Below are 21081 nucleotides of genomic sequence, written 5' to 3' on the forward strand. Positions count from 1 at the left end.
CCATAGGAAAGCTCATTTAGAGCTCTATCCATCTGAGTGGGTCCCCATTGTGTTTGAAGAGATCTTATGAGCTAAAAATGGCTTCAAAGTCCCTGCATAATCACCAACTTTGCCTTAACCAATCTTTGAGCTATTCTTCATTCTTCTTTGTTATTGCCTTAATCCTAATCACCTTTGCCATCAATGACAACACATTTCTAACATCGTGTGGAGAACTATGTGGTGTCTAATTTTGCCTCAAGGGATTTGACTGACCCTCCTGGAGACCCAACTGATCCACCAGTTGATAATACTCCAACCTTACATTATATCGTCTGATTAGGACTACAATTTGGTATCACAATTTTGGATTTCTTTTGTCAAGATGTTTACGAGGTTGCTGATGTTTGCATGGTTCTCTTTTATTGGAATATATGGAGCAGGATGGTTGAATTGGGGATGTTTTATGGGGGCGCGCTTGTTTGGCCTGAGCAGGGATTTGCAACATGTTTTTCTTGGTCCCTTTATATGTTCGTCGTTCTTTGCAGTCGATTTGATATATCAGCTCTCTGTTCCTTTTCTTGTTGGATGTTTTTCAAATGCTTTGGTACATGAAATTGGGTATAGTGGTGCACCTCCAGTGTCTATGTTGACCTTTGGTGGGCCTGCAAGAAGTTTTACGCCGAAAGCTGGGTTTCTATGACTATACAAGTTGTTTTCCTTCTGTTTTTTGGAAGGAAATGTTCATCTTTCATGATATGTATCTCTTTGTCTGAGATGGTGGCAAACTTAGGCCGTGAAGATGATTTATGTTTTAACTAAATATACTTCTTGTTAGTTTTTTCTCTGAATATATATATGGGTATGAGAAGCGATAAAAGTTGATATTTTCTGCACCTTGGTTATGGCCATGCTTAGGCTTGTACTCCTAATGTAAATCTTATTTTTGTTAATAAAATATATTACGTTCTATTTAAAAAAAACAAAGAGGAGATAAATCCCCAATATATCATTATCATTTCCCTACACAATTGCAATCTTCTTAGTATTGAAAGTGCATGTTAAAATTTGAGTTTCACTACGTTTGGGAAATATATTGCATAAAATGCTAATATGATCTTTTTAGTCAAGAAAATATTTTAAAAATTAAAATTATTAAAAAAAAACACTTTGCCATTTATACCTTGTCAAAAACTCTCGTCTTTTAAGTCAACGAAGCTTGTCCACATAAACATGTAAAGGGGTGTCAAGTTGCTCCCTAACCCATTACTAACCATGTATCACCGAAATAGAAAAAATGATTGACATTAAAATCCCACTTTCTTCTTGCATCCATCTCATGAAGTTAGGTCTACCCACATTCTTCAAAACACTGATTTGTAAAATAAAATAAGCCAAAGAAATATTAAAAATTAATTTTATTTTTTGAAATTATGAAATCAACGTGGCCCACGTCAATATGAAACGCTGACACACATTGAAATGGGAAGAGATGAAAGTCGTACTGAGATTTTTTTTTTTTGGATGATTGAGCATATTTGAAGTTTCATATTACAGCAATGCGGGCAAGCGAGGCAAAGGCATTGCTGGGATTGGCTTCAGATGCCTTTCCTACTCAATCGGAGGTATGTTCGCCTGGCTTTCAATTGATTAATTTATTCTGTCGTTCATCCCGCGAATTTAGGAATCTCATGATGCCTCGAGACAAATTTCACAAGAAAAGAACTACCATGTTATGGCGCGATCCCTTTCAGTGATCACCCTGCTCCCCCATCTTCTGTGATTAGTTGGAAATTTTCATGGATTCTTTTTTTAATAATGCCATAATTTTCTCTTTTCTGGAAGGGATTGTGAATATAGAAAAATAGGTGACATGGATTGCCTGAAACGTCTACAATTTGCTGGGATTTAGGGTAATTCGGGTTATCGATTAATCTATTTTCCTTAGTTTTTTGTGCTTCACTGGTTATCAAGAAATTCGACAATAAGTTTTTGGTTTTTAGCCAAACTCTGGGTTCAAATGTAACTCGATAAGCATTCGTATTCTATCTGTGGCCTGAGAGGCCACACCTCCTGCTTATGAATTTTTCATCATGATTGTCTAGCTGTTTAGGATTTTCGGTCATAGCAATTCGGTCAGCTGGGGCACCGTTTGAAGCACTCTCTGAATCACTCTCTCAAAAGGGATCCAACAAAGCTGCTTGAAAGGGTTGGGACAGGACGGGTTGTGGGAGGACAGGGACAGTAAACATCCATTTGTCTGCCTATACTGAGGATGGGAGCGGTTGGGAGCAGGACGGAAACAGTAAACATCCACATTTAAAGTTTTAAACCAATTTGGCTTGTTGGACATGGGTTAAACCCCTTTGATGGTGAAGGGAAACCAACTCTGGGAAGTCAGATGACTTCCCCCCACAGACACTCAAGGGCCACTAAGCCACAGACTGACAAATATAAATCATTAAAGTGTAGTATATGCCATCATTACAAGGACATCAATTTTAATCCAGAATAATGTCCATGGAATGCCTTTCACAGTCCTTGACCATTGATCTGCTTGCTGAAATAATGGCAGCAAGCACTTTGTCATTGTGGTACTAGTCCCTCAACAGACCTTAGTTGATGGTTATGTTATAGAGCTGCAAAGACATTCCCAGGGTTCTCAACATAGGGTTGGTGTTATCTCTCTCTCTCTCTCTGTGTCTACATTTGTGTGTGTGGAATGAAACCTGCTTAACATAGACTGTGTTACTCATAAACAGGGAACATGAACATTTTTTTTCTCTATATTTTGAGGAAGTGCTTTGAGAAACATAGCTCAAGGGGTTCAATTACAAAGAGCAGACTTCCTTTTGCTATAAAAAATTAAACTCAGATTCGCAAACAGATCACTTTATGTAATAACCACTACCAGAGACAACAAATAATCATCATAAAAAGAACATGCATTTATCCAGACATTCTACAGGTATGGGAAATGAGCTTAAAAAACTAATGCTCCATATGCAGCAGACATGAATAGAACTATCCATGAGGGCCATCCTACCTCGACCGATCTCCAATCTGTCACAATGCATATACCTACCTTTCATACACTCTCAATGCACATCACAATAGACCTTCCAAATTACTTACAAGTTTCCATACTTTTATAGCTTTATGATAAAACTATACGTTATAAACATTCCCAAAGACATAACTACTACTTACAAAAAACAACAGATTTAACGAAATTACATTTTCAATAGCTTTGGCTAGGTGCTAGAAACAGAACACCCATTATATAAGAACATTTAGAAAATTGAGGTCCCTTGGATATTGCCTAGAGACCATATGATAAAACTATCCGTTATAAACATTCCTACAAACATAACAACTGCTTACAAAAACAAGAGATTTAACGAAATTACTATTTTCAATACCTTTGGTACAGGTGCTAGAACACGCATTATATAAAACATCTAGAAAATTGAGGCCACTTGTGTATTGCCTAGAGACCATGAACTCTCTTCTCTGAGCAATCATAACATATAATAAAACAAGTATAGATTTGGAATTTGCGTTAAGTAATCAATGAAAAACGCAAGAATAAGGAACAACCATACTCATACTAGTATAAATATTTTAGCATTTCTACATTTGAGACTGTTTCAAGTGCATGGTCAAACTCCCTAGACTAATTTAATCCTCAAAATTGTTTTAGTCCTGGCATAAATGCACATTGGTAGAGGCAGAAAATCATCATCCATAATATTGATCACTATCATAACTTTTATCTCATATATATATATATGTATACACACATATACTTTCCACCCTTTAAGTGGATCCATATGGTTCTTACTTAAACAATTGACTAACGAGGTCCATGTAGTCGTTAAGAGCAGTTCTAAGATGAATTTTGAATTATTTTTACTTTGTTTCATCTTGTTTAAGGCAAATTATGTCCTCCTACCTACTCTATAATAAGTGATAAATATTAATCCTAACCATTTGGTGTATTGGTGACCTTGGATACCATAGTAATGTGAGGTGTACAGTGCACTTGCAAGATGATTTAGTGGTTTTTCTTTTTATTCAGGTTAACTATTATGATTCCAAATTATGGCACTTTCTGAATGCAATTCTTACCTAACAAAATTATATCTTATTCTACACCAATTGAGTCATCTACAAACATAATCACATTGGAGAGTATGTGTATATGCAGTCTTTATAACATAATCATAATGTAGAGTACATATATATGTGTTGGAAAATGTAACTAGGTTCGGTCTTCATTAAATGTATTTGAGTCATTTTGTAACATACTTGTCTAAAGAATAAAGAAAATATTTATTATTATTATTATTGTGACTTATTAAAGCATGGATTTCATGCTTGGGTCACCATTGTTTAGGTCAAAGTCCCCTTTGAAGACTTCTAGGATTTATTCTGAGTCAATAGAGTCATTGTACTTTTAAAGAGACCCTCCTTGGGCCTTTGAATCATGTAAAAAGGTTTAATATTGAGTCAAATATAATTTATGTATCCTCCACATCAAGTCGGCCTAGAAGAGATCAAGTCGACTTAAGGACATCAATGCGACCTCTCTTGAAGCCTATAAATAGAAGCAACTCGAATTCATTTGGAGGACCTTATCTCAAGCTAGTTCGATATCCCTAAGGAAGCCAAAGAAGTGCGAAGTGGGTCTAAGGAAGCCAAAAGAAGTGCGAGTTGGGTGGAGTCTAAGGAGAAGAAGAAAAACGAAATTTTGGTGCCCCTCTCTCTCTGCTTTGTGCCCATGTTTCGCTAATGCCAGAAGCTGCTACATAGTCGAAGTTGCTGGAAAGGAGGTCGAAGATTTGGGAGGCTGACTTGGTGCGGAGGGAAGGTTTGGTCTTTGTCTAGGGTGAAGAGTTTCAAAGAATACTATCGAAATGAAGAGAATTTTGACTGGGTTTTCCCCTCGAGGGGGGTTTTGCCCTGGCATAGTGCCTGCATCGGGTGTCCATTGTTTTATGTGCTATTGCTTGATGAACTAAAAGAAAGAAGATATAAGGAATCATAATAACAAATCAAGAAGATCACAAGTAATTATCAAGAATAAGAAAATCTTTCTGCCTTTTGATTTTCTAACATGGTATCACAACTTTTGTGAAGAAAGAAGAAAAAGGCAGTCTCAAGCACTTAATCAAGGAACCATTCAAAATCAAGAAGAAGAAAATCTTTTTGCCTTTCTGATTTTCTAACATGGTATCACAACTTTTGTGAATAAAGAAGAAAAAGGCAATCTCAATCACTTAATCAAGGAACCATTCAAAAGGATTATCTCAGGGAAGGAGTCTACTATATTCAAGGAAGATGTCTAACACAATCAAAGGAGAGAACAAACTTGAAGGGGCCTCAAATTAGAGGTCTTGGAAGAAGAGGATTGTCCTCATCCTTGAAAAGAACAAGGTACTAGACTTGGTCAAGGCCCAAGGGAAAAGTAAAGAAGCCTACAGATGACTCCAGTGATGTTGACAAAATAAAATTCAGAGAATTAGACTTGGTGGCCATGACTCTAATGGTAGAAGGAATAAAGGACAATCTTGTCCCATTTATAGCCAACATCAATCATGCTCAGGAAATGTATGAAGCCTTGTCAAAGTTATTCACTATTAAGAACATTGGTCAAGTGGCAAGCTTGAAGAATGAACTAAGGACCACAAAGATGACTAAAGAAGATACAATGGCCTCCTTCTTTGTGAAGATAGCAAGAATCAAAGATGATCTTTTGGCCATTGATGAAATTGTTCTAGACAAAGAACTCGTGATCACTGCTCTATTAGGATTGCCACCTACTTGGGGTGCATTTGCTGCAGGACTTAACAGTTGGAAGGAAGCTCCCACTTTTGAAGAACTATGGACTGCCTACAATCAAGAAGAATTGAGGATCTCTCTAGTTGCCAATCCTGAAGAAGTATCTAATGCCTACACTGCTCAATACAAAGGAAAGAAATCGAAAGGACCAAGGAAGAAAGTAGACATGTCCAAGGTAGAATGCTATCAATGTCATAAGAAGGGTCACTATAGGAGTGACTGTCCTGACAATCCAAAGAATAAGAAGAGAGATAGAGATCATGCTAACATTGCTGAAGAAGAAGATCCAAAGAAAGTCAAACCTGAAGAATCTGATATAAGGGACCTACACTATTAAGTCCTTTGCTTCTAGTCCTAGATATTCTATTTTGTATTTTTGATGTTTTAGAATTTATAGGTTTTTAACATGTTTTTGGAAAAAGACATTGTTTGTTTTTGTAAGTTTATAGGTATCCCTCAAGCTTTGGAGGGAGCCCCCAACAACTCCCAAAGATAAGTATCTCATTTCCTTTCAGTTTTTGGTTTCATGTACTCATTTAGTTTTGGTTATGTTAAATAATAATCATCATTCTCCCTATGTTGTCTTGATTAGGAAAACATCTGCTATATTCTCAAGGAGTATGAAAGAGGACCTCTCAACACAAGGTTTGTCAAGGAACAATGGTATGCTTTAAAACATTGATTTCTTTATAATAAATGTTTATTCATTTGATAATCTATTACTAACATTGTTGTGTCTAGCTATAGTGAATCATATTGATTCTTATTTTGGGTGATCCATCACTTGATAAATCTACCCCACTCCTATTCTTAACTGATTTTATAGAACCCTAGACAGGTTCTCTGGGAAACCCTAATCTAAGGGTATGCTTATGGTAATGTCTGGAACTCTAAACTGCTAGGGTTATTGAGAAATGCTATTTGAAGTTTTAACTTTTTATTGAGTATGTCATGATTGGGATCTTGGTTTCATCAAGAAAACCCAACTTGTTAGGGTTGAATGATAAAGTCTAAAATCCCAAACCTTTGAAAATATTGGTAATGTTGGGTTTGCTATGTTTCTACATTAAAACCCTAACTCATTAGGGTTTGGTGGAATGTGTAAACAAGACCCTTATGATGTCTTAGAAATGATTTCCTTGGAAGGTGTGTTTGTCTGATCAAACCCTAGTTTGTTGATATTTGTGAAGTTGGGTTTGACTAACACATGATATGAAATCCCTATGCATGATGAAGTCCTAGATGTATGAGTTGACCTGTTTCTTGGTGGTCATGGATCCTAGGGTTTGGAACTAAGCCCTAGTCAAAGTTTGTTTTTCTAGGATGATAGTATTTGTGAAATTCTAGGGTTTTGGAGTTGAACCTTAGTAGAAGTAAAAATCTCTGATGTATGATGACAATATGATGATTTGAGATTTGTGTAAGATTGATGAAATCTGAGTTTTAGTTGGGATTGATGTTTGATTGAAAATCTAGGGTTTGCAATTAACCCTAGTAGAAGCTGGTCATGTTAATGACTAAGCTGTGATTGGTATTGATTAATACTCTTGTATGAAATCTAGGATTTGTATGAAAACCTAATGGAAGTCTAACATATGAATTCTGAAAGTTGTTAGATACTTTGTTGATCTATATTTGTTTGAATTCTTTCTAGGGTTTGCTATATGTTGTAGTAGGGTATGTCACACCTTTGAAAGAAACATTGAAACCCTAGATGGAATGAAAGTTGTTATGAAGTAGTCTAGGGTTTATGACAAAGTCCCTAGCAAGATGTTGAAGAATATGTGTTTCTTGTTTAAGTTTAGATATTTGATATATGTAAGGTTGAAATTCTTCCATAATTCTGATATGGCTAACTTCATGCTTCTATAGTTTTGGTTTTACTTGCTATCTAAGTTGTGCAGGTACACAATCTTCAATATGGTGAAGATGTTCGTTGATGTGATAAGCATGATGGGGATGATGATAACTCTGATGAAATGGTTGGAAGCCACGAAAGATTCTTCAATGACGAAAATAGAAGAGATCTCCCTTAGATTAAGAGGGAGTTTGCATAAAGAGGTGCACTCTGGTTGAGAGGGAGGGCATAACTTGGTTTTGATTGAAGAATGAATTTCGAACGATATGTTGCTGCATGGGAAGTGGGAAAGGATAGTTTATGATTGAAGAATCTTCTGTCAGAGATTTGGTTCATAGTCCTACTATGAAAACTCGAGAAGCAACATCAAGTTGTCTGGAAGAACTTGGAGATTTGTATTTGATTATGTACATATGAAAGTATATTATTGATTGGGGTTGTGTTTGTACAAATGAATCTCTCGAAGGTGTTGATAGCATGTTGGTTACCAATCAGTTTCATTGGGAGAGATTGGTTATCCTTAATCTTCCAGATCTAGGAGTGTTGAGGCTTTGTGAGTGAAGCATTGCCTGGGAGGACATTTGGCCGACACTTTGTGTTGATGTCTAGGTCCCGAAGTTGGAAAAGGTGGTGTTGATTATAGAGCTCTGTTTTTGGATACACACCTGGATCTTTGGGTTGGTGGTTAGCAAGTAAGCCTGATGGTACCTAGAGAGGCTGAAAGCTTGAGTCCATCTTATTCCCACTTGGATAGATTGCCCTGGTCAGGAATCTAGTTCGTGGCATTGCGGTGCCCAAATTGTTGAGAGACTATGGATACAGTGCCCTGGTTAGGAATCTAGTCCATGGCATTACGGTGCCTAAAGTTCTTCATGGTTCATATAGTTGAGATCTTCCTTGTACTGTTGGAAAATGTAACTAGGTTTGGTCTGCATTAAATGTATTTGAGTCATTTTGTAATGTACTTGTCAAAAGAATAAAGAAAAGAATTACTATTATTGTTATTGTGACTTATTAAAGCATGGGTTTCATGCTTGGGTCACCATGTTTTAGGTCAAAGTCTTCGTTGAGGACTTCTAGGATCCATTCTGAGTCAATAGAGTCATTGTACTTTTAAAGAGACCCTTCTTGGGCTTTTGAATCATGTAAAAAAGGTTAGTATTGAGTCAAATATAATTTATGTATCCTCCACATCAAGTCGGCCTAAGGACATCAGTTCGACCTCCCTTGAAGCCTATAAATAGAAGAAAGTCGAATTCATTTGGAGGATCTCATCTCAAGCTAGTTCAATATCTCTAAGGCAGTCGAAGAAGTGCGAAGTGGGTCTAAGGAAGCCAAAAGAAGTGCGAGTTGGGTGGAGTCTAAGGAGAAGAAGGAAAACGAAATTTTGTGCCTCTCTCTCTCTGTTTCGTGCCCTAGTTTGGGAGATCGAAGTCTTCCATGTTTCGCTGATGCCAGAAGCTGCTACATAGTCGAAGTTGTTGGAAAGGAGGTCGAAGATCTGGAAGGATGACTTGGTGTGGAGGGAAGGTTTGGTCTTTGTCTAGGGTGAAGAGTCTCAACGGATACTATTGAAAGGAAGAGAATTTTGACTGGGTTTTCCCCTCAAGGGGGGTTTTGCCCTGGCATAGTGCCTACATCTGATGTCCATTGTATTGTGTGCTATTGCTTTGGTAATTGCTTGATGAACTAAAGAAAGAAGATATAAGGAATCGTAATAACAAATCAAGAACATCACAAGTAATTATCAAGAATAAGAAAATCTTTCTGCCTTTCTGATTTTCTAACAATATGCAGTCTTTATTCAAGTACACTTGTTAACTCTTAAGCATAATCATACATATTTGCATAAACTGGCACAATTCAACCTAAACATAACAATGTTAGGAGAGAATATTGATTGTTGGCCATGGGAAGTTAAGCTTATGGATATACAAATTATGATAGCGAAATCTCTCATGCAACTTGATGTGACTATCAACTCATAACAATCTTGGAGGATTTGCTAGTCCCCTCTCCCCAACCTAAATGTACAAGAGCACATCGCTTACTTTTCATTTTTACATTCGGGAATTCCTTTAGAGGAGCACTTCAAATTACGTTAAATTAAGGATGACGAGGACTTTCCATGCTTTGAATCTATCCAATGATCATTTGATAAACTAAGAAATACCATTACAGCTTCAAGTCTACCAAGGTAAAACACCATTCGAGGAGTGTCATTTCAACTTAGAACAAGCTAGTTGACCATGGAACTGTTCTAATCTCAATCACCAACTATACCAAAGTTCCTCAACTCTCTCGAGGCATACTTGATTATACTGAAAGTTCAAATTTGGTTAATGTTGACTAAGTTTGAGAGCATTTACTCTATTTAGGACTTGTTACTGCTCAAATTCTCACTTAGGAGGAAAAGTCCTAACCTCAATGGGAGCGCCTAAAGTAAACTCTTAGGCAAGCCACTCACTGTCACCTTGGTGGCCTTGCCCAACTCTTCAGACTAAGGAGATGGGTGATCCTAGTGTAGGGGAAATCCCTATGGTCAAGCAAGGCAGGTTTGTTGCAAAGCATGTGAGTGAATTATTATCTCAAATTTGACTTGTAAACTTTGATCAATTTTCCTTGTATGGGAAATGAAATATCATACTTGCAAGTTGATCAACTCAAGTGCCTCAGATAAATGTTAACCAATCATTGCAAGACAAGTACCCGAATGAAATACTCAACAAGGAAATATGATTGTTTAGTTAAAACAAACTTGATCAATACCATAGTGAAATTTATCCAAGAGAAGTTCTGTTAAATTATGGTTTGTTCTATGCTTAGAGCAGTTTACTTCTTTTTCTTATTGTTATCCACAGATTAGCAATCACGTGTACATTAAGTAAAGTGCAGATAGAACATTTTAACGATCAACAGAAAAAAGGCCAAGACGAGACACAAGATGTGGCGGCTAGCCAGGGACAAACCCCAATATGGGGAAACCCTTTGATCAAATCTTCTTTTATCTTCAATAATTTAGCAGAGAGAAATAGTACAAAAGTCTGATTTATATCAACAGCAGCAAACCCTAGATCAGCCCTAAACTAGGGCAGTCAATATCTGTCAAATCGGAGGTCAGATCACCTTGATTCCGGTGCCAAAAATTGTGGCCTTCCAAGGAGAATCAACCACACCAAACTCGTAGTCAAAGAGGAGCCCACACTGGTCAACGCTGGTCAAAGTTCCTTTCTGCAGCTTCAGCCCTAGAAATCTGCATCCTCTTTTCCACACGTGTGAGAGAGAGAGCCTTTCTGCGCAGGAGAGAGAAGAGACTCTTTTTCTGCGCAGGAGAGAGAGAGATGTGTGATGAGAAGTGAAGTGTGCAAATGAGGAGAATGCTCCTTGTATTTATATGCAAAACGTTGGGGTTGAATAGACATGACTGTTGGGCTTTTGAGCCTACATAAGTTGCTGGCCAACCTTGACAATTTGTCCATAATCAAAATAAATTCATATCTTCATAAATACTTGTCGGAATCGGATGATCTTTAGATCAATCCTACACCTCTTGACGAGAGGAATCTAGGAAAAATATCAGCATCCATAAATAAGGTGACCCACATGAAGTTTGGCCCTAGTTGCCAATTTTAACACTCCCTCTCAACTAGGGAGAACTTCATCTGCAATCTGTCGGACCGTCATTGCTCTCCATCCATCAAATGCACTGTCCTGTATGGCTTGACCCTACTTGCTCTGCTTTACTCTGCTCTGCTCAAATTATGAAGAAGTAGAAATGATCGAGGATGTATCATACCATCCTCCACTGACCTGAAGCCTGTCTTAGAGTGTGTACCACTCTCACTGGTCCCAGACTAGTATCATTGATCCCAGATCAATGAAGGTCATCCTAGCATAGGGAGTACAGTAGATACAACGATGCGTCCATCGATAGAACTACTATGGTCCCTATTCTCATTTCCCTGCTCATTGATCAGATTAGAGGTACTTCCCATGAGTCCCAGACTGCATTGGTAAGATCCCTCGACAGGAGAACTAATCATCCTGTCCAGTGGATGCCACGGAGAACTAATCATCCTGGCCTACAGGAGAACGAATCATCCTGTTCCACAATCGCCATGGAGAACGAATCATCCTGGCCCACAAGAGAACTAATCATCCTGTTCCATAGTCACCACAGAGAACGAATCATCCTGGCCCATAGGAGAACTAATCATTCTGTTCCATAGTCACCACGGAGAACGAATAATCCTGGCCCATAGGAGAACTAATCATTCTGTTCCACAGTCGCCACGGAGAACGAATCATCCTGGCCCACAAGAGAACTAATCATCCTGTTCCATAGTCGCCACGGGGTGTCACAGGGGAAGGTTGAACCTTTTACCCTTTACAAAGTGCACCAACAGGGGATGGTGAGTCACCCTGTGGTCATATGTCGCTCTAAGAAGTACCCCGCGCCCCCCCTGGAGCTACCAGATCTCAGTACATCATACTTGACCCTCATCAGAGGGTCTTTGAATGACACCAAGTCGTTCTCGGAAAGTTAGGAATTTGACCTTTTGTAGGGGCTTTGTTAGAATGTCGGTGACCTGTTCATTTGTACCAATATGTTGGAGCCTTATTGCTCCTCGCTGCACCATATCTTGAATATAGTGGTACCTGATATCGATATGCTTGGAGCGATCATGAAATACAGGATTCTTTGCTAAACGGATCTCGCTCTGGTTGTCACATATAATCATGGTGGTATCCAATGTAAATCCAAATAGCTCACTGAAGAGCTTTCGCAACCAGACTGCCTCACAGGAGGCCATGCTAGCAGCAATGTATTCTGCCTCGACGGTGCTCAAAGCCACCGACTTCTGCTTCCTACTCATCCAGGATATTGAGGCAGATCCCAAAGAGAACCAGCACCCGGAGGTGCTCTTTCGGTCCTCCACATTGCCTGCCCAATCAACATCAATATACCCAAGTAGTTTCACATTTCCGGTAGTGTATCTTAATCCATGAGTGATTGTGCCACGAAGATATCTCAGTAGATTCTTGGCACCAATCCAATGTGAGTGGCGAGGCTCAACCATAGGTAGACTCAAAGTGTTGACTGCAAAGCATATATCCGGACGGGAGTTCACCAAGAACATTAATGCTCGGACGAGCTGCCGATACTTGGTAGCATTTCGTAAAACAGGTCCGGCAGTACTACCGCTTAACTTCTTAAAGTTAAGCTCCATCGGAGTAGTTACGGGCTTGCAGTTCACCATGCTGAATCTTTCCAGTATCTTCACCACATACTTTCCTTGAGATAGGAAAATCTCCCTTGGTTTCTGCTAGACTTCGAGTCCTAGGAAATAGTGCATGAGTCCTAGATCTTTCATCTCGAATTCAGAAGCCAGCTCCCTCTTACATTTGTGAATGAGAGGGTCTGCACTTGTTAGAAAGAGGTCGTCAACATAAAGCACCAGTATGAGAGGCTTGCCATCTATAACCTTAAAGTAAAGGTTAGGGTCGGCTTCACTCCTAGTGAATCCCAGCTTCATCAAGTAGCTATCGATCCTCTCATACCATGCTTGGGGTGCTTGCTTTAGTCCATAGAGGGCCTTCTTCAACCTGCACACGCGAGATTCTCGATCATAAATCTCAAATCCTTCGGGTTGCTCCACATAGACCTCCTCTTTGATCGAACCATGTAAGAATGCAGTCTTGACATCCATCTGATGTAGGTTCCATCCTTGCGAAGCGACAAGGGCTATGATCGAGTGGATGGTGGTATATCAGGCAGCAGGTGCAAATATCTCGTCATAGTCTATACCTTCCTTCTAGGAGAAGCCATGAGCGACAAAATGAGCCTTATACTTTTCTGTACTTCCATCAACTGCATGCTTTATCTTGTAAAGCCATTTTGAAGTGACAACTGTCTTGTCCTGGGGTCTGGGGACCACATCCCAGACATCGTTCTTCATAATAGACTCATATTCTTCGGTCATAGCATCCTTCCATACTTGATGCTTGACGGCATCTGTGAATGATGAAGGCTCATTTTGGATGATCGTGCTCATGATGGTCAGGTATCCCTGATACCTGTTCGGCTTCTTACTTTCACGGAAGGTTCCTCGGGGAGCTATGTGTCCTTCAACATCATCAAGTGTCCCCCTAAGCCATGAAGGCCTCTTCCTTGAAGAGGAAGGCTCAGGCGGTGGAGGATCAATAGGATCCAAGGGTTCTTCCACATCGGGCATTGTCTCATCTTCTTTTTCTTTCGGTTCCCTGGTGTCAGCTTCTTGAGAGCTCCTCAAAGTAGGAAGATTGTCCACCTTGCTAAGGGCCATGTCTTCGTCAAAGGTGACATCATGACTAATCTCGACTTCCCTTTGACTAGCTACATAAATTCTATATCCCTTAGTATTTTCACTATAACCCACAAAGATTCCTTTCTTTCCAGATGCACCCAATTTATTCCTTTTCTCTTTCGGCACATGAAAATATACAGGGCTTCCAAAAATTCTAAAATGAGATACGTCAGGTTTCTTACCGGTGAACATTTCTTCAGGAGTTTTGGAACCCAATGCTTGATGAGGGCATCGGTTTTGTACATATACGACGGTGTTTGCAGCTTCGGCCCATAGAAACTTCGGAAGTCTTTGATCATGGAGCATAGCACGGACAACTTCCATAATTGTACGGTTCTTTCTTTCTGCCACACCATTCTGCTCAGGAGTATATGGTGTAGTAGTCTCCCTCTTAATGCCAACCTCTTTGCAAAAGTCATGGAACTCATTGGATTCATATTCAGTCCCATTATCAGTCCTTAGGATCTTGATCTTCTTTTCGGTTTGATTCTTGATCAAGGCTTTGAAGTGTCGAAACCAGGAGAACACTTCATCCTTCTTTTTCAAGAAATTTATCCAAGTCTTGCGAGAATAATCATCTGTAAAGGTGAGGTAATATAAATATCCTCCCAAGGAGTTCACAGGCATCATACCGGATATGTCTGAGTGAACCAACTGCAATATATCGGAGGTCTTGCTTGGGCTTGAGGGGGATGGTCCCCTTTTGAGCTTTCCTTCGGCACATCCTGGACATATACCTTCTTGCTCTAATCTGAACTCGGGCATCCCGGTCACCATTTTTCTTACATCCGGTAGAACTTTATAATGATGGTGAACAAACCTCCAATGCCATAATTTGGACTGAAGAGATGTGTCACAAGACATGACACCCAACGGACTTCCTTCGACTTGATATAATGAATCAACTCGAAACCCAAGAGTAAAAGCATCTTTAAAGTTCTTTTTCCATACACGTACCTTGCCATCGCTGAAAGCCACCTTGTAGCCTTTGTCTTCCATTGCCGAAATGGACACTAGGTTCTTTTTGAGATCAGGTACATATAATACATCTTGTAAGTGGATGGTATTACCTTGATTCAATTGAAGAGTGACATTTCCTACGCCTTTCACGGGTATTTTGAATTGTCTCCAAGTACAATTTCCAGGTTGGTTTCTTTCTCTACCAGATTATAGAGAGCTTCTTTGTAACCAGTGAAGTGCCTTGAGGCACCACTATAAATAAGCCAATTTCCCAGCGAGTTCGGGGGAGCAGTGGTAGATAAAGCAGCTGGTAGATAATATTCATCTTGCTTATTGTCAACAGTGTTAGATTCATACCTGGAATTTCTTGCCTTCTTGAATGGCTGTCCTCTTCCTTGATTTCCAACACTCCTTTTACCTCGGCCATTTGACCTGCCATTTCTTTGATTGCCTTGAGAGGGATTTTGATCATCATCTTGGTGTGAGTTCCTTTTATCAGGACACTCCCTTGTATAATGACCTGGTTTATTGCAATGGTAACATCGTCCTTTTCTTCCACCCTTCGATCCAACCTTTCTTTTGGATTTAGCCTCGGAATTGTTTCTTCTTTTAGCATGAGAAGAAAAGGCAGCGGGATGACTTTAAGTGTGGGAATTTCCTGTTCTTCCATCCTTTCTTCTTCTTGAATGCATCTTGCCATTAATTCCTCAAATCTAGGAATTAAATTATTGTTGAGGAGAGTAGTTCTAAAAATATACCATTTAGATGGTAGTCCTCCAAGAGTTGTGAGTGCCATTTCCCTGTCAGGAATTACTTCTCCAATAGATAGGAGATCGTTCTTGATCTCGGTGATCCTTAAGAAACATGCTTGCATATTTTCATCTTTGCCCTTCCTAATCTCCTTCAGCTTATTTCTAAGAAACAGGACTTGATTTGCATCATTAACTTTAAATAAACTCACCAGTCTTTCATAGATTTCCTTGGCGGTGTTCAGCTTAGAAACATAGGCCACCAAGCGCTTGTCGATAGAGTCACGGATGATCTTCTTTGCTTTCACTTCTCCCTTGGTCCTTTTGTTCCTAGCAGCAACGGATGCATTTGATGGAGGCTCAACAACTCCGCCTCTCACATGGTCCAGCACTTCTTGTTCTTCTAATGTTAGATCAAGAGACATCTTCCATCTGTGGTAGTCAGACTTCTCATGGAGTTTGTCTTCAGCAGGGAAGTGTGTTGAGGACCCCATAGTTCTTTTTAGATAGCCTTGCCAACCTTCTCTTCAGTGATTGCTCTTGCTCTTGCTCTTGCTTGGGCTTTGTCTTCACCTTAGCTTCGATACCATGTTAAATTATGGTATGTTCTATGCTTAGAGCAGTTTACTTCTTTTTCTTATTATTATCCACAGATTAGCAATCACATGTACATTAAGTAAAGTGCAGATAAAACATTTAAACGATCAACAAAAAACAAGCCAAGACAAGAAACACAAGATGTGGCGGCTAGCTAGGGACAAACCCCAATATGGGGAAACCCTCTGATCAAATCTTCTTTTATCTTCAATAATTCAGCAGAGAGAAATAGTACAAAAATCTGATTTATATCAGCAGTAGCAAACCCTAGATCAGCCCTAAACTAGGGCAGTGAATATTTGTCAAACCAGAGGTCAGATCACCTTGATTTCGGTGCCAAAAATTGCGACCTTCCAAGGAGAATTAGCCACACTAGACTCGCAGTCAAAGAGGAGTCCACACTGGTCAAAGTTCCTTTCTGCAGCTTCAGCCCTAGAAATCTGCGTCCTCTTTTCCACACATGTGAGAGAAAGAGCCTTTCTGCGTAGGAGAGAGAAGAGACTCTTTTTCTGCGCAGGAGACAGAGAGATGTGTGATGAGAAGTGAAGTGTGCAAATGAGGAGAATGCTCCTTGTATTTATATGCAAAATGTTGGGGTTGAATAGACATGACTGTTGGGCTTTTGAGCCTACATAAGTTGCTGGCCGACCTTGACAATTTGTCCATAATCAAAATAAATTCATATCTTCATAAATACTTGTCGGAATTAGATGATCTTTAGATCAATCTTACACCTCTCGATGAGAGGAATCTAGGAAAAATATCAGCATCCATAAATAAGGTGACCCACATGAAGTTTGGCCCTAGTTGCCAATTTTAACAAGTTCACATGCACTTATCCAAGTATATCTATACTCAATGATGAACCATTAAATGATCACAATAATGTGTTGACAAAGTGCTTGAAAGATTATTAGAAGATGAAAACATAGCACTGCAAATGAATGTCATCCGCGGGACCAAATATAAACCATTCACCATTCCTAATTAAACTTGACTACAAGGAAAACATTACTGTTCAGATTGCATATTGAAAGTTTAAAGTACTATAGCAAATGGAAGAAATGGTCATCCATGCGACCAACAGATTAAACTTATTGCATTCACAAACGAACATAGATCATTAACCAAAATACCATGGACTTGTATCATTGCTTATTACATTCCAGTATCAAAACAGCAAGCTTTCTATTACCAACTCAAAGAAAGAAAGTGCAGTCAAAACAAAATGACATATCAGATTTCACAAGCTTATATTCAGCAGTGTGCAAGTGAAATGATATCAGCCACAAATAATCCAGAGTTAATTACTCATTGACAAGGTAATTTGTGTAGCAAATTAACCACAGGGAGCAAGATTCAAGTGCGTTTAAGAGATTTTTATGCTGCGTATAATCCTCGAATCAGAGTGTTATAACAATACCATAAAAACTAATGAAACACTGCTGAGATTGTGTATAGCAACCAGATTCCACAAATCAAAGTATAAGACAAAACATTATCTCGTAACGGTTTTAGATCATTAACTATATATCAACATTGTGTGACATTAATTGCAAGAGTTAAGCCTCAGGCAACTTATCGAGATGATGCCAAGTTAACCACAGTGAAAAAGATCAGAACTCAAGAGAATTTGGAATCTGTTTTAGCATGTATAATTTGGTATCTTGAAGGTATTGAAAGAATTTACAAACCAAATGTTTTTCTTATGAGGATGTACCTCAAAGAAACTTCAATTAGTGAACAGCAAGCCAATAAACCAGTGCTCTAAAATGTGAATCGGTGTAGAATTTCCTTGAAATTCTGAAGCTGCTTGATGAACCAACTGAAACTGGGTTCGATTCAACAAGACCCAAAATTTCTCTACCAAAAAGATTGCGGCAGAATAAACACAGAACTAAAAACACAGTCACACAATACAATAACACAATATTTTCTAGGGAACCCAACTGGGAAAACTCTTTGCTAGCTATAGAATTTTATTGACAGAAAATAGAGCAATGTGATCTCTTTACAAGGCAATTGTTTCAACAGAGAATACAACTAATCTCGCTGCTTGGACTAAGCTAGAAACCTCCCTGCAAGACTCAACCTCTGCTCCCTATTTCCTTGCGCTGTTTGGCTCTTATTTCCTAGTGCTGGACAGCCCCTATTATTTAGGAATTCCTCCTAAATCCGAACGCACTTCTGTAGGGAAATTCTCTGCCAAGGATCTGTTCTGCGTATAGACTGCTCCTAGCTATGCTCTTCTTACAACCAGCTCCCACACAAAACTCATGCTCAACAATAATGTTACAATTGCGCCTTTTGACCTCCTTTTATGCAATTCAACTCAGCTAAATCTGGCAAGTTAATTTAAGAAGTCAGACTTGTGATTGATTAGTTAGCTGACTCAAACTGACTCTTGTAACTTGTCCTAGCCAAGGTTACTTGGAAGCGGGAGCGGGGAGCGACATTTTCAAAAGCTCTTGGTTTGGGAGAGAATCAGAGCGTATTTTTATATATTTTGATGCATATATGTCAACAAAAGCATGTAAAATGATGAATTAGATATGAAAAACCATAAAAGCATGCATTGAACCGTATAACATCAATCATATAGAAGTTATAATCTTGATCAACCATGTCCACAAGTTAGTAACATACAACATATCAAGTCTCATGATTCATCAATCTTAAAGTTTCAAGCTTTCAAAATTCAATATATAACATTTATTATCATTGAGCACTAAAGTTGTACTTGTAACCATGACAACAAAAAATATCTAACATGAAATGAAATGTTTCAACTTTCACGAAGCATCATATTCATAATTCATTACTGTTAAAATTGGCAACTAGGGCCAAACTCCATGTGGATCACCTTATTTATGGCTTCTGATATTTTCCCTAGATTCCTCTCATTGAGTGGTGTTGGATTGATCTAAAGATGATCCGATTCCGATAAGTATTTATGGAGATATGAATTTATTTTGATTATGGACAAATTGTCAAGGTCGGCCAACAAACTTATGTAGGCTCAGAAGCCCAACAGTGATGTCTATTCAACCTCAACATTTGCATATAAATACAAGGAGCATTCTCCTCATTTGGACAATTCAATTCACTCATCTTCTCTCTCTCTCCTACGAATAAAAGGAGCCTCTTTCTCTCACACGTGTCGCTGAAAGGATGACGTCCTAGGGCAAGGAAGATGTAGAAAGAAGGATGCTAGGGCAGCAGGTCATCTCTTTGACCAGTGTTGACCAAGCGTTGACATTCCAGAAGTGTGGATTGGGTGTGGTTGCCTCTCCTAGGCAAGTCGCAATTTTTGCGAAAATCGAGGTGATCTGACCTCTGGTTTGACCGGTGTTGACTGCCCTAGTTTAGGGCTGCAAGTTGACTTCAAAATTCTGCAAATTGACTAAACTTTTGGGGCTGTTTCTTCAGGCTGTTCGAGGACAAGTGGACTGGAAATTGACCAAGTATTTTAAAGGTCAATTTCAGCTAGTTTGACCAAGTTTGAATTTTCCGATCTAGGGTTTGCTGCTGCTGATATAAAATTACAGAATTCAGATTTTGTACTATTTCTCTCTGCTGAACTATTGAAGATAAAAGAAGATTTGATCAAAGGGTTTCCCCGCATTGGGGTTTGTCCCTGGCTAGCCGCCACATCTTGTGTCTCTTGTCTTGGCTTGTTTTCTGTTGATCATTTAATGTTCTATTTGCACTTTACTTAATGTATATGTGATTGCTAATCTGTGGCTAATAAGAAGAAAAATAAGTAAACTGCTCTAAGCATAGAACATATCATAATTTAACATGGTATCAGAGCTGAGGTGAAGACAAAGCCCAAGCAAGAGCAAGAGCAATCACTGAAGAGAAGATTGGCAAGGCTATCTTAAAAAGAAATCATGGGGTTCTCAACACACTTCCTGCTGAAGACAAACTCCGTGAGAAGTCTGACTATCACGGATGGAAGATGTCTCTCGATCTAACATTAGAAGAGCAGGAAGTGTTGGACCATGTGAGAGGCGGGATTGTTGAGCCTCCATCAAATGCATCCGCTGCTGCTAGGAACAAATGGACCAAGGGAGAAGTCAAAGCAAGGAAGATCATCCGGGACTCTATCAACAAGCGCTTGGTGGCCTATGTTTTCGAGCTGAACACTTCCAAGGAAATCTATGATAGACTGGTGAGTTTATTTAAAATTAATGATGCAAATCAAGTCTTGTTTCTTAGAAATAAGCTGAAGGAAATTAAGAAGGGCAAAGATGAGAGTATGCAAGCATATTTCTTAAGGATCACCGAGATCAAGAACGATCTCCTATCTATTGGGGAAGTAATTCTTGACAGGGAAATGACACAACTCTTGGAGGACTGCCATTTGAATGGTATATATTCATGACTACTCTTCTCAACAATAACGTAATTCCTGTATTTGAGGAATTAATGGCCAGATGCATTCAAGAAGAAACGAGGATGGAAGAGCAAGAAATGCCCATACTTGAAGGTCATCCCTCTGCCTTTTCTTCTCATACTAAAAGAAGAAACAATTCCGGAGCTAAATTCAAAGGAAAGGTTGGACCAAAGGGTGGAAGAAAAGGACGATGTTACAATTGCAATAAAACAGGTCACTATGCAAGGGAGTGCCCTGATAAAAGGGACTCACACCGGGATAATGATCAAAATCCCTCTCAAGGCAATCAAAGGAATCGCAGGTCAAATGGCAGAGGTAAAAGAAGTGCCGAAAATCAAGGAAGAAGAC

The 21081-nt window shown here is 39.1% G+C and overlaps 1 protein-coding gene across 1 annotated transcript in view; it reads left to right on the forward strand.

Annotated features, from left to right (window-relative positions):
• The first annotated feature begins 1446 nt into the window (after nucleotides 1-1446).
• The window catches only part of LOC149246930 (Chaperone DnaJ-domain superfamily protein), a 210024-nt gene continuing 190389 nt past the window's right edge, over nucleotides 1447-21081 (forward strand). The window contains exon 1 of the mRNA XM_089458061.1: nucleotides 1447-1604. Coding sequence (XP_089314187.1) covers nucleotides 1539-1604 — 66 coding nt within the window. The 5' untranslated portion in view covers nucleotides 1447-1538. The remainder of the gene's footprint in view (nucleotides 1605-21081) is intronic.

The sequence above is a fragment of the Pinus tabuliformis genome, chromosome 7, assembly GCF_031772625.1.
Source record: "Pinus tabuliformis cultivar Carrire ecotype Pingquan chromosome 7, CPIR1, whole genome shotgun sequence".
Lineage (NCBI taxonomy): Eukaryota > Viridiplantae > Streptophyta > Pinopsida > Pinales > Pinaceae > Pinus > Pinus tabuliformis.